A 14,638-nucleotide genomic window follows, 5' to 3' on the forward strand; every position below is an offset into this window, starting at 1 on the left:
CCCGCCGAGCCCCGGGAGCAGCCAGGCCCAGGCCCAGGCCCGGGCCCAGGCGCCGAGCGAGCCCCAGCGAGGAGCTGCCATGGCCGGGCTGTGGGCGCCGCCCGAGCCCCTGAGCGCGGCGCAGCTGAGGCGGCTGGAGCAGCATCGCTACAGCGCGTCCGGGCGCTCGCTGCTGGAGCCGCCGCTGCAGCTCTACTGGGCCTGGCTGGTGGAGCAGATCCCGGCCTGGCTGGCCCCCAACACCATCACCCTGAGCGGCCTCCTGCTCAACCTGCTCACCACGCTGCTGCTCATCGCCTACTGCCCCAGCGCCACCGAGCAGGTACCGCCGGCCAGAGGGTCCCTCTGCCGCCCCCCTCAGCCTCCCAGAGACCCAAGTAGCTTCTGCTTCCCCCAGTCTCCCGGCCCAGACTAACCCAGGCCGTGTCGCTGCTCCCCTCACCCCGCAGTAGCCTGTCCCCTTCGCCTGCAGTAACCCCCAACCTCTGCCTCTTTCCCCAGCCACCCTCTCAAATCACCCCCCTTGCCCCATACTGCCCCACCCCCAAGCTAATCTTCCCTCTACCCGAGAGCGACCAGACAGCGAGTGTGAAAATTTGGGATGGGAGTAGGGGGTAATAGGCACCTATATAAGATAAAGTCCCAAATATTGGGACTGTCCCTACAAAATTGGTCACCCTACTCTACCCCAGCCACCCACTGTCATCCCCCCAAACTACCCCACCCTTTCCCCCACAGTAACCACCCTCCCATGCCCAGCACGCTCCATAGTAATCCCAGTTATAACCCTCTCTAGCCAGCTCTCACCCCCTGCATCGTGTCCCTGTCCCCCACTCAAACATCTTCTCCTCCTCCCTGCATATATGCTCCACTGTAAACAACTTCTGTCTCTCCTGCACTGTAATCACTAAATCCACCTATGTTGTAACTGACCTTCTGCCCCCACGGTCCCTGCTCTGACTGAAACTTCCCCCAGCAACTCTAGCGTTCAACCCTCATTTTTCCCTGTAACACCTTTTGTGCACATTGTATATACTCATTGTGTGAGGGCTTATAACCTCTCTAGTGTAAATAACAGCCACACAAACACAGTAATCTCCAGGTGTTAACACACAGCACTCACTGCAAAACAAATTCCTACACAAACTGAGAACCTGCTCCCATTTTAATCCCTTCCTACTGTAAACCCCAGGATGCTGTAAAAAACACACAACTGTAGCACTATATCTTCAGATAGTGTTTCGAGCCTATGCACATAGTAAATCCTACTGTGTTGCATCAATAGTGCCCCACCTGTGTTATAACTATGTTTGGCCTTCTCTTTCTAGAAGGGACTAAACCATGTCTACGAAGGAAAGACCAAACTGTTATAATGCCAACCAACAGGGTCTGTACTATGCAGCTTAGTTCTAGCGGTATAGGTCCCAGGATATTAGAGACCAGGTGAGTGAGGTAATATCTTTTATTGGACCAACTTCTGTTGGCGAGACAGACAAGCTTTCAAGCCACCAGAGCTCTTCTTCAGGTCTGAGAAAAGTACTCCCAGCATCACAACAAGGTGGAACAGATTGTTTAGCATAAATAATGAGCACATATTGTAAGGGGTCATGCAAGGTAGAGTGGCCCGATAATGCTTCTGCAGTCGTAGGACAAAAAGAGGGGTTAGTGGGTTATATGCTGTTGTAGTAAACCATAAATCCAGTGTTTCTGTCCAGTCATGACTTTAATATCTAGCAGAGTAATGAATTTGAGCCCCCTGGGCTCGTATTTTGAAAGTGCTGTGGAGGTTTCCTTTGAGGTTGAGGACTGATAGGTTAGATATAGAGTAATGGCTTTGTGAAGTGTTCACCCGCAAGTGATAGGATGTTTTTGTCTTTTATCATTTTTCTGTGTGAGTTCATTCAATATCGTAGTGATTGGTTTCACCCACATAGTTTTTATTGGGGCATCTAGTGCACTGGATGAGATAGCTCACATGTTGTGATAGGAATGTGTAGAACCCATGGATCTTGAAAGGTGTGTTGTGGGGGGCGGGTGTTGATCATTGACGCAGTAGAGATGTGTCTGCAGGTTTTGCATCGGTTGTTCTGGAATGGTCTGGTGCCACTTTGAGTTGGTGCGGCCTGGTCTGTGGGGAGGTTGCTTCTGATGCTAAATAGTTTCTAATACTTTGACTTACTCCAAACCTCCATCGTTGGATGGGAAAGGAAACTGCCTGTGGGGGGATGAATTTCAAGCCTGTTTTTGACATTTCTAGAGAGAAGATTTGTCTTGTGTATTGCCAGCACTCATGATTTTATCATGAGAGACACAATATTGGTGTCCTTAAGTCCAAGCTCCTGGAGTCATGACATTACATGAAAATCTTGGCTTTCTGCAATACTAAATGGTTCTTTTTCCTCACAATATCCAACCAATCCCATCTACAGTTCGGCTCCAAAGATGGGAGCACTAGTGTAGACTGAAGTTGCTGGCATTTAAAGTGCCTAATGCTACTCTGTTAACTTAAGCCAGAGGTTCTCAAACTGTGATCCATGGACCACCAGTGGTCCGCAAGCTCCATTCAGGTGGTCCGCAGATAGTTCCCTCTAAGGTGCGCGCCTGGACGGCCGCACACAAGAAAATGAAGGGCCACCCACCTAATTAGTGGAGCCACGCTGGCATGGTTCCACTAATTAAGTGCTTGGACCCTGGAGAAGATGCACATGTACGGTGAGGTGGTAGCCTTGGGGGAATAGAGGTAGGTGAGAGGGGGGAGTGGGGGGAATTTGGGATGTGTAGGTTTGCAGTAGCCAGAGAAAGAGGCTACTTTCCCCAGCTCCAGGGCTGCGGCTGCCAGGGAGAGATGGCCCTCCTTCCCAGCCTCAGTTCTGTGGCTGCTGTGGGTGGGGGAGAGACCCCCCCCCCACAACCCTTCCCAGCCCCAGCGGGGGAGAGAGGGCATGTCCATCACATTAGAAAGGTAAGACTACTGTTACTAAAATGAGTTGTGTGCTTTTATTTATAGAACAAAAAAAAGTTAATTTTTTTTTCTATAGCGCTTTTATCTAAAGCACTTTACAATAGTTAGCTAACTGTACAAACAAGGTTTGGAAAAATCATTAAGTAGTCTGCTGAGACCCTCAGCAATTTTCAAGTGGTCTGCAAAAAAAAAAAAAAGTTTGAGAACCACAGACTTAGGCTATATAGCGTCTGTACTGGAGCTGGGGCTGTAATTTCCAGCTTGGATAGACATACCTGTACTAGCTCTGACTCAGCTAGCATGCTAAAAATAAAATTGTAGTCATGGTAGTGCAAGCGCAGGAAGGGGGTAACCGCTCCAAGTACATAGTTGGGGTCTTGAATAGGATCATAGTTGGGGTGACTAGGCCCTCATGCTGCCATGACTGCACTTCTGTTTTTAGTGTATAGCACTATAGTGCACTAGCCCAATGAGATATTTTCCCACTTTTTTCTGTGGTGTTAATTTTATAAAAGATGAGTTTTGTAAAACCTAAATGCTGGGTCAGATTTTACCTGGCAGTCTAAATTAAAAATCTTTCAACCATCACAACATCCATTGTAAACATGTAATATGAAGCAGGAACCTCCTTTTATTCTGTGTTCTTGTTCTTGTTTTAATTTAGGGGGTCGTTTTATGCCTCCCATCACAACATTCTCTCTCACCAATGTATGCATCTCCTTACAACACAAACTCACCCTGTTATCCAACTCCTGTTTGTCCAAACAAATTCTGTCATCTTTTCATTCCAAGAAAGAGAGCATGAGCAGTGTGGGAGCCCTCTTGCAGTTCTGAACTACCGCACGTGTGGCAGGGGTGAAGAGGGCCTAGACTTTTCTATCACAAGGTGGAAACGATGGCCTTAGCCCTGCAAGTGCACTCACACAGTCAGACTCTTGCAGCACCTCATTGATGTAAATGGGGCTTTGCAAAGGCCCATCTGCGCAGATCCACTTGCATGATCTGGATCTGACTTCTGCTGTGCTTTTGGGATGTGGAGAAACCTGTGTTAGGAGCTAAAATTAAACCTCCAAACTTGTTTTCACTTGTGACCCAAAATGTAGGAGAACTCTTGCCTTCACAGGTTAAAGACTAATGGGTTAACCTGCTGTTTTAAATATCACCCTCAGATATTTTCACTTCAGGAAAAATACATGTGGATCATACAGAAAAGAATTTACATTATTGGGATTGTAATAATGCAGTGAGATGGAATTACAAACTTGTAGTTAGTTGCAGCTTGGTATGTGGTAACAGACAAAAATTCCACAGGGTTTATGGGAGTGCAGTTGTTCAGAGATCTGGCTTGTTCATAACTTTACCCATACCAAGGTTGAAACTGTGCTAGCCACAACAAATTGGAACATAGCTGTTAGGATTAGTGTATTACAGATCTTTTGATATTGTAACACTTGAGCATCTTGGCTTGTCTATGTGTTGTTTTTTTTTTTTAATTACCCTAAACTTTTGCATTCTAGCTGTAGATTAAAGGCCTGCAAACTTATGTTTCTTTAATTAAAAAAAAAAAAGTTTTAGTTGGGCAAACTGGGAGAAGCATGCAAATTTGCTTTTTAATTCTTAATACCCAAATTGTGTTTATGCAGTGTAGTTGTACCGTGTCAGTCCCAAGATACTAGAGAGACAAGGTGGATGTGGTAATGAAACACTTCATGAATTATTAAATCATTGGCCAACCTGACAGCACAATAGTATACTTCAACTTCTCAACTCTACATAATTGGCCACAAGAAGCAACCTTTCCCATTATAATAGAGTGAGAGTCTTGACTATTTAATTGTGAGGAGTAGTACAACACTGCATTTCCCTCTATAAAATTGTGACTATTAAAGAGACAAAAGATTCTATATAATTAAAGTCCCCTGCTAGTAATACCTTAAATTACTGAAACTGAATTTTAACACTTTTTTTAAAAAGCATAGGTAAGTGTAAGTACACATTTCATAATATATTTTAAAAGTGTCGGTAATTTAGTGCCTGTGAAAGTCCTGGATTGAGAGTCCTCAAGCCTTGATATGAGTTTTAAAGGTACAGGGGAAAGATGCACCAAGACTGTGACTCCGTGACAGGTCACAACTCTCCATTCTTACTCCCAATCTCTCACCAAGAGTACTGTAGCATTTTGAGGTGTTTTCTTCCCAGCAGAACAAAGTTAATTGTTCACTGCCAAATGGGGATGGTGTGGAGGAAATACGCCTGCCTAATCCTGGAGCTTTACAAAGACACTGTGAGATAGTAAATGTGTGAACACTATGCATGCACTAAAGGAAGTGATGCAACCCCTGGTTCCTTCTGATGGGTAGGACACGACAGTGATGCAACCTCAGTATCTTGATAAACTTTTTCAGAACAGCTGCTACAGCAGTCATCTGTTTAAACCCAAAGACAGTGGACGTGTTTAAAAATCTTGAAAGCCCGTATTTTCTAAGAAAGCTTCTAAAATTGTGCCAACTGTTTGCAGGTACAAGTAGAAATTAGACACCTACAGTAACTACCAACACTAGTCCTACAATCAGATGAGTATCTAACTAAACTCTGTACTTGCAGAATTGCAAGTGCAATTTAGGGGTCAGGTTGAGATCCGTTTACAAACTTAGCTAGAATATAATGAATTCTCAGGGCTCCTTAAGGTTTATTTTAGGTCCTGTTTTTACTTCTTATTTGATTCCTTTGTGTGACATACTCTGGAAATTAATCTGATTCTGTACTCATGACATTCAGATCCTTTATTTTCCCTCGAGTTTTCATTACTTTATATTTCTTCCGTCATGATGCTAGACAAATTTTAAAATAGATTTAGCAATGGTCCGGATAAGGATTACTCAGCCTGCTCTTAACTAGGATGATGCTACTGTTGCCTCCAAGTCAGAAGTATACTAGATTCTCTTTAGAAGTTTGTATCAGGGTTAAGTGGATTAGGAAGGGTCCCAAGTAGAGAGATACTGACAATCTTTTCTTTCTGAAAGTTATCTAAGTTTTGTTTTTTAAGTTTAAAAATTCATGGCTTTAAGTATTGTTCTTTTCTGGCTTTATGAGCAAGGCTTTTAAGCTCAAAATGGAATCTTCCTTAAATATGGTCTTCATTGGAAGGTCTTGTCTTGTGGGTTCCTGGGATGGGTCTAAATCTGATGCGTGATTTGTTCTAAACAAACTGGTTCACAAGTGCTATGATGGGATATAATGAAGAGGGTTTAAGAGCAACTGTCTCACCATACTTTCATTTTTCCCCCTTCTACATTCCCTTCCATGAAAACCTCCTGTCCTAACTTAGTTAAAAAAAGGTTTATTATTTTCAGTTGTCAAAGTTCTTCTCTTTTCTGGTTTGACTGAGACCGCTGGCTGGTTTATGTAGATGCGTACCTGTTGTGTGAGGATTTATTTAAAGTGGGTTATTTCCTGGCTTTCAGCCCCACATCTACTCATTAATATTCAGTATATCCATACAATGTATAATTTGTTACCCAGATACTCACTCACCTTTAATAAACAGACTTTGAAAAGAAATATTATCTATCTTGATTACGATGTATGTGGTACAGCCAAATTCTGCCCTGTTACACCAGTGAGTTCCCAGTGAGGAGGGATTGTAGAAGAGTAATTGAGGGCAGGATGTAACAGAGTTCCTATGTAGGGGTAGAAGAGAATTAATTTTCATGATTTCCGATGGTTTTTTATCTGTTTGATATAAACATCTTGCATGTAACCTTTGACTTTGTTTCTTCCCGAATAATTTTTTGTGTAAAGTGTGATTGGTAACAACTAGGGGGCAAAAATGTGACCTGGACTGAAACTAGATTTGGGGGTATATGAGAAAAAGTAATCAGTAAGTACTAATTAGTTTCAAAATCGTACTGATTTCTGAAAGCTAAATCTCCCCTCCGAGATGGGACCACTACCATGGCAAGTCCTGCTAAACTAAAACCCAGTAATGAATGATCAAAAACAACTCACAATCAATTTAAAACAAGAACGAAATAAATGATCAAAGTCTACATTCAATAGACAGTTGCTCTTCATTCTTAAGAGAGAACCATTTATTTACTTGGGAGAGATTCTGCAAGGCACAAATGGAAGTTAGGTGTCTGCCCTTTGAGCCTTGAAAATCTCCAACTTTGTCTATTTAAAAACTAAAACTTCTGTTAACAAAATTACGTAATGCATTTTCTACTTTTAATTGCGTATTAACTGAAATTTGATATACAAATATAACCAGTTCTCTAAATACCAAGGAAGAAAATAAAATTCAAAGTTAATCATCTAATTGACTTCAGAGAATTTGAATGAAATGCTGAACTCTTTTTTTTTTTTTTTTTTTTTTAAGAAGCTCTTTTTGGGTTGGGTTCTGTGTCCATAAACCTGGATAGAACCACTCCTACTAATTATGTGCACCTGTCTCAATTTTCAGGTGAGAAAACTGAAGTTTATTAATCTTGATGCCACTTTAGATAGCTGTATCTACCTAAACTTTTAGTTTTGTAAATGAAAGCACAAGTGTGAGGCTGCATAGATTCTGTTTCAGTGATGTAAACTGAGTAATTCATTTCACATTTACTGCAATTTACACTGCTAAAACTGAAAGAAGACTTTGGCCTGTCCATGGTAGTCTCTTAGCACGTTACTGCTCTGAAAGATTTTCATGCAGAGAAAATCTGTAGTATAATAGATTTTGGTTAATAGTAAGTAATCTGGAACTGACAGTATTGATATTTATGCATCTGTTTCAGGCACCGTTTTGGGTATTCCTCTTGTGTGCATTAGGACTCTTTGTTTACCAGTCCCTGGATGCTATTGATGGGAAACAAGCCAGAAGAACAAATAGTAGTTCCCCCTTAGGGGAACTTTTTGACCATGGCTGTGACAGTATTTCCACAGGTAACTATTTCTTCATTTTTAAAACTGGGGGCGGGGGGCACGGTAACTGGAAAAAACTAAATCCGAGTAAGGTACAGTCTGGCCTAATGGATAAAACTAGATTGGGACTCTGGAGTCCTGGATTCTCTTTATGGCCTGCTGGGTGACTATGAACAAGTCACTTTGCCTGTTGGTGCCTCTGTTTTCCATCTGTAAAATGGGAATAAGACTACTGACCTCATTTGTAAAGCTCTTTGAGAACTGGTGACGAAAAGCTCTGTATGAGAGCTAGCTGGTTATTACTTACTAACCTAGGGAGTGGGAAAATATTTTAGAAGTGGCCCTGAGACATGTATAATGCATGTTACCTAGTTCTTGCAGGCGTACATTGAGAGTTTGAAGTGAGTGTGTTCCCTCTATTGAATCTTACCAATTTTTCTAAGCAATGCAGTACATTCAAAGATTTCCTTGGAGAGAAGTGCAGTATCGCCAGGCAGTAGGCACACCATCCTGCAGACTTTTTTTAACATTAGCGTCTACAGTATATATTTCCGCTAGATCCGAGATGACTAATACAAGTAACAATAAGGAATTAAATCTCTCCTGACCTGGTACTGTAGTTCTAACAATTTTTAAGTGTGTTCACTTTTCCTCATTTCACTTTCATAGTTCCTGATTATGTTGACGTGACTCAATCTTTCTAATTAGAAAAGGTTTCATTTCCTTTTAAGGAAGAAATCAAAATGATGGGCTAGACTGCTTCCATCAAAAAAACAAAACAAACTAAAACATGCAAGTTCTTGTGTTTCTCTCTCGTGAAGTGATGCTTTTCTGAATTGCTGTCCAAGTCACAATTTTTAATTGGCTACTGCTTAATATCTGAAATTAATAGCCCACTTTTGTTGTTGTTTGTACTATAAACCTTAACTTATCTTGGCAATTTAGCATCAAATTAAAATTGAACTGCAGGTATTTATACTGTATCTAGCATCTTAGATACTTATACAGCCCTCATCACTGTGTTCGAGCCACATAAGTAGTGAGGCCAGCCTTCAGTTTTTCTGTCGAGTAAGTTATGACAGATGTTTGATTAACCCAGTAAATAGGCTTTGGTATGTGTGATGGCCCCAAGTCTAGGGACTGGGTCCTGTTCCTGAGGGGATAGGGTGTTGAGGGGATGGGGCTTTGCAGAACCTCCCCTGCAGCTCTGGTTACATGGGGCTGGCTCAGCTCAGCTCCCTACTCTGGGCATTGTCACCTCCAGGATCACACCACCACTCAGGTTTGGCTCCTCCCCCTCTGGGGGGAACCAGCTGGGCCAGATTTGTGTGAGTGTCATGACCTAGCACACAGGCATCACAGTGCCCCTCACTCATATTTGAGCTGGCTACCTTCGCATCATCGTGACGGAGGAGTAGCTGAGCCAAACCTGAGTGGCACTGTGACCCCATGCACCAGGCCACAACAGTCTCGTGGGACTGGAACTGTCATGTGATCCTTTGAAACATTCCAGTTACCCAGTTTTAGGTCACAACCCACAGGTTGAGAAACCCTGACCTAAACCTAATGAAACAAGGAACACTACAGTGAGTGCTTAGCTGTGCGTGATGTAGTTAAGGTTACCCAAGAGTTCATTTTCTTGCCGTTTTCACAATATTCCAATTCTCTAAAGATTTTGTGATGAGATTCCCTATATTTGATCTGCACTTGATGATGGTGTGATGTGTTTTTGTGTTTAAACAGATTTCAGAAAAAAAAGTTTATTCTAAAATGTAAAACCTCTTTTTACAGTAATCTGTAACTCACTATCACTACCCTATAACCGTGTTACACAACATGTGGGTATGTCTCCCTGGTTGTGGGGTGGGAGGGCTGAAAAGGTATAAATTAAGATGGCTGAGCCTCTAACAACACATTATGGGGCTGTAAAGGGCACCATATGTTTCATTTTCCTGAAGGGGGCTCAGCTTCAAGTTTGGGAAATGCTGTCCAACAAGTCACTATACTGTTGATGCTATTGCAATCAAACTTTGTCTAGTGTTTGTCTTTAAAATTGCAGGTAGTATAATTATTTATGACTAACCATGCTTATCTCTGCCTTTCAGTTTTTGTTTCCATTGGAGCCTGCATAGCTGTTCGACTGGGAACGAACCCTGACTGGCTGTTTTTCTGTTCTTTTGTGGGAATGTTCATGTTTTATTGTGCTCACTGGCAGACATATGTATCGGGCATGTTAAAGTTTGGAAAGTAAGTAGAACTCTTTTCAGAATTGTACATATTTGATCTTTGCATTTGACCCATCAAATTTTGACACCTCATTTTACCTTCCACCCATCCTTCCCTCTCCCCCCAGCCAAAAAAAAAAAAATCTCAATCTCTTGTTTTATCTGAAATCCATATCTGGTCCGGGACCTGAAATTCATATCAAAACTGACATTCCTTTATACAGATGTCCCTGAGACCTCTGTAAAATTGCTATTGATTTGCAATACATTAAACTCTATTTACAGTAATGGCTTCGTAAAGTCACTGTTAGTCATTGGGGTGCACAGTACTTCCCAGAGCTCCAAGAGCACAGTGGACACTTCACCTCACTTCTCCACTGTTTGAGGAGGGTGCAGCATTTATGCTTCGTTGAGCCTATCCAGGGGTACGTGGCCTGTGCTCTTCTACTTCGGGGAGGCTAGTCCTGGAAGTGATGTTAACCTTGTATATTCCTTACAGTCGAGAGTACAAGGACCACGCTATGTCCACTCAGTCCTCCTCCTTGTTCAGCTCAGACAAAGAAGTTTGTTTAGGTTTGCAGATGATAATTCTGCCTGCTTCTTGTTTCCAATGTCACTTAAAAGTGAGAACAGACGTTTGCATGGCACTGTTGTAGCTAGTGTCCCAAGATATTTACATGCAAGATACATTAAAGATCCATATGTCCCTTTATGCTTCAACCACCATTCCAGGGGACATGCATCCATGTGTCATGTGTCATTTTCATCATCTGAGTCAGATCCCACCAGCAGAAGGTTGATTTTCTTTTTTGGTGGTTTGGATTCTGTAGTTTCCGCATTGCAGTGTTGCTCTTTTCAGATTTCTGAAAGGATGCTCCACACCTCGTCCCTCTCGGATTTTGGAAGGCACTTCAGATTCTTAAACCTTGGGTCGAGTGCTGTAGCTATCTTTAGAAATTCCATATTGGTATCTTTTTTGCTTTTTGTCAAATTTGTGGTGAAAGTATTCTTAAAACGAACAACATGTGCTGGGTTATCATCTGAGACTACTATAATATGAAAAATATGACAGAATGCAGGTAAAAGAGCAGGAGACATACAATTCTCCCCCAAGGAGTTTAGTTACAAATTTAAGTAACACGTTCTTTTTTTAACAAGCATCATCACCATGGATGCATGTCCCCTGGAATGGTGGTTGAAGCATGAAGAAGCATACGAATCTTTAGCGCATCTGGCACATAAATATCTTGTTACGCTGGCTACAACAGTGGCATGGGAATGCCTGTTCTCACTTTCAGGTGACATTATAATTAAGAAGTGGGCAGCATTACCTCCTGTAAATGTTCTTTTTAACCTCTCACTAGAAAAAGGAAAAATAGTCCAAAACTAGAGGAATGGTTTTGTTTTTTTAAAAAAGGGAGGTTATGGAAAAATCAATGCATCAATTTCATATCTAGCAAAATGCGCGTGACAAACAAATGTTCGATATTTGGCTGCCATTTATTCAACACTCAAAGTACATTTGCCTGCAAAAATACCGACCACACCTGTCTAATTTTAGTGAATATTGATGTTTGATAATCACATTGTTTGATAAATGGTCAGTTTCACTCAATTTAATAAAACAGGCCCTGGATGGTATAAAGACTCACTCTACAAAACGAATAGAACCTTGTTAAATAGAGAGATCTGATGATGATACTGTTTGTTTTTTGTTAAAAGCTCACTGTTGTAATTATCATTTTGCTTAATATTTATATAACAGTGATTTGTAAGCTTGTTAAAATTTCCAAAATAGCTATACAGTATTAAAAAACAAACAAACAACCTCCCAAGTTTTCTGTGCATAACTATAAATGATAAACAGGTATTTAGCAAAGTGTGTTTTTGCTTTAGTTGGTATGTAGAATTCTGTGGTCACAGAAATCAGGTATTTTATATACATGGCATGTCCTGAATGTATACATTTTAATTACCTAATCATTTATTCCCATTCCCTCCCCCCAACAAACAGATGTATGAACTAAGCCTGCTGCCTCTTTTCTTTCTAGGGTTGATGTAACTGAAGTTCAGATAGCCATAATAATCCTCTTCTTGATGTCTGCATTTGGTGGAACTACTATGTGGGACTATAAGGTAAGTGTATCAAGCATTCAGACTTTCACAGTTGTATCTGAAGCTGTCATGTGCAGGTGAATTGATGTTTAGTAATTGCTTTTCAAATCTTCTGTATTCAGCTTATGTTATATTTGTTAAATCTTATTTTTTTATTTAATTTTAATACATACAAATGTTGCTTTATATATTTACTATAGGGTGCCTGTTTCCATGTAGTTCAGTACTGTATCTCTTGGATGTGATTGTGTGGTTTCCTATGCATGAATTTAGAGCTACACAGAGGAAAAAGACCCCATCTGCCATATATAAACTTTAGGCCTGGAAAATACATTTTGATTATAGTTCAAAGGAATCTTACCCACAGTCTATATTTTTCAGATGTAAGTTTCTGTTGCATCCAATTTTTATATTTAATTATTCCTGTACCATAAATTTCTGCTCAAAATTATAATTTTTAAAGTAGACTGTCTCAATTGTAAAACAAACTGTCCATTAAAATCTACAAATCCAATGGCATAAATTTTGCTTTATGCTGATGTAAATATGGAGTAACTGTTAAAGTTAATGGAGCTGCACTGGATTTACACTGGCGTAAGAGCTGATCTGGCCCTGTAACTTTAAAATGTCTACCCAGCAGTCTTCTGGCATCAGTATATTAAAAAATATTTCCAGCCTATTTGAGGGAAGGGGGAACAGCTCATATGTTTCATGTAGAATAGGACCATATAGGATTGAATGCAAATATTTTTAAAAATTGAAAACAATTTGAAGCCTGCTGTATATTGGACTGTAGTTCCTGTTCCTGGTGTTGGTTTCATCTGTATAATACACCGTACTAGTTGATTGGAATAGATATCAATACCATCAAGTTAATTTTGCAGTCTAAATTATTTTGGTAATGTTTTATTGTATCTGACTCATTCATCAATCTGGCAATTATGAAATGGCAAATTATTTTTAGAGGAAAATGTTCTCTTAAACAGTTCGGTTTTCTTCTCCCCAAATCGTTTGTTCTGTTTCTGAAACTATTAAGATTGAAATGCAAACCATAAGTGGGATCTTCAGACTTCACAAACTTGGCTAATTGACTATATATTCTTTTTGTGTTAATTGGTGGATTGTTTTGAGATGCAGAGATCTCTGCCTTACATTTTAATGTTAAAGAAAAAACAAGTCTGTCTCCAAAAATATGTAGTCCGTGGTTTCAGAAAATTTATTGCTCCTCTTTTTTAACCCTTTGCTGCCTTGGAAGTTTTCTTGAAACTGCATTTGACTCTAAAAGGTAAATATTTTGTTAAATCTATATCTGGATAATATACATAATGCAAAGATGCATCATATAGCATACTATGTAATGTGATCACAAAGCAGGCAGATGGAGTTTGCATTTCCTGTGGTGCTCCATTGTGCTGACCAATGAATTTAGAAAGAACTATCCTTTTTCCTCTGACACAGATTTCTGTTCAATCGAATCTGAAATACTTAGCAAAGTATAAAAAGAGCTTAAGGGTGTTGCAAATTCTAAAGCACCATAAAATACAGCTGAATTTCAAGGGCAGAATTTAACCACCTACTTCTCCAGGATTTAAACATTTCTCCCACTCCCCTACCCTCCCCCCGGCCTCCCACCCACCAGAAAAAGGTATCCTATCATCTTAAGGACAGGACTGTACTCTGAAATTGTTGATTTGAGTATAAGTTTCAAGGAAAAGGGATAGTTAAAATAAAGCAATACAAATTGTTTTTGGAGATTTCAGCAGCAGTTTAACTTTTTCCAAGGAATGATGTCCTTTAATTTTTCAAAAAAACATTTTTCTTGCAAGATCCCTTTGATAGACCTAAAATTGAAGACTTTTCCTGTTCTTGGAATAGTGGGTGGAGCATTATTTTCCTGTTCCAACTATTTCCATGTCATCTTTGGTGGTGGAGTTGGCAAAAATGGATCTACAATCGCAGTAAGCTATTTTAGAATTTAAACTGTATTCTAATACTGGGGTGGGGAAGAAGCGGTTTACTGTGTTTGGCTTGTATGTTAAATTCTTACATTACAAAAAACTTAGTACTTCTGATCATCTTACTGACTATTTAAGCAATCTAATACATTGATTCTACTGTTTGATATACCTTAATGCTGTCTGTAAAGCCATTAAATATATATGAATGAGACAGCTAATAACTCAACTGCAGTGGTAATCCAAGTCACATTTTCTGTATACCCTTGATTAGGGGTCTTGTATTGTCAGAGAAACTGCCATGAGGTTTGAGTTTATAAAATAGAATGGGAAAGAAAAGTCAATGCGAGTGCCCCTGCTGCACAGCAACTCAGGACCTGATTTTTTTTTTTCTTCCAGACATGTTGAGTACATGTGACTTCATTTGGCTTTTAGTGGAAGTTGTGGTTGGTCAGCAGTCCTGAAAATTGGGT

The 14,638-nt window shown here is 40.4% G+C and overlaps 1 protein-coding gene across 2 annotated transcripts in view; it reads left to right on the forward strand.

Annotated features, from left to right (window-relative positions):
* CHPT1 (choline phosphotransferase 1) overlaps window positions 1-14,638 on the forward strand; it is a 21,954-nt gene continuing 7,316 nt past the window's right edge. The window contains exons 1-6 of one of the 2 annotated variants that reach the window (XM_048831251.1): window positions 188-322; window positions 7,341-7,424; window positions 7,744-7,891; window positions 9,976-10,117; window positions 12,147-12,231; window positions 14,037-14,168. In XM_048831251.1, coding sequence (XP_048687208.1) covers window positions 7,401-7,424; window positions 7,744-7,891; window positions 9,976-10,117; window positions 12,147-12,231; window positions 14,037-14,168 — 531 coding nt within the window. In that variant the 5' untranslated portion in view covers window positions 188-322; window positions 7,341-7,400. Of the gene's footprint in view, window positions 323-7,340; window positions 7,425-7,743; window positions 7,892-9,975; window positions 10,118-12,146; window positions 12,232-14,036; window positions 14,169-14,638 lie in introns of both variants that reach the window. The other variant, XM_048831243.2, reaches the window with a different exon arrangement.

The sequence above is a fragment of the Caretta caretta genome, chromosome 1 (genome assembly GCF_965140235.1).
Source record: "Caretta caretta isolate rCarCar2 chromosome 1, rCarCar1.hap1, whole genome shotgun sequence".
Lineage (NCBI taxonomy): Eukaryota > Metazoa > Chordata > Testudines > Cheloniidae > Caretta > Caretta caretta.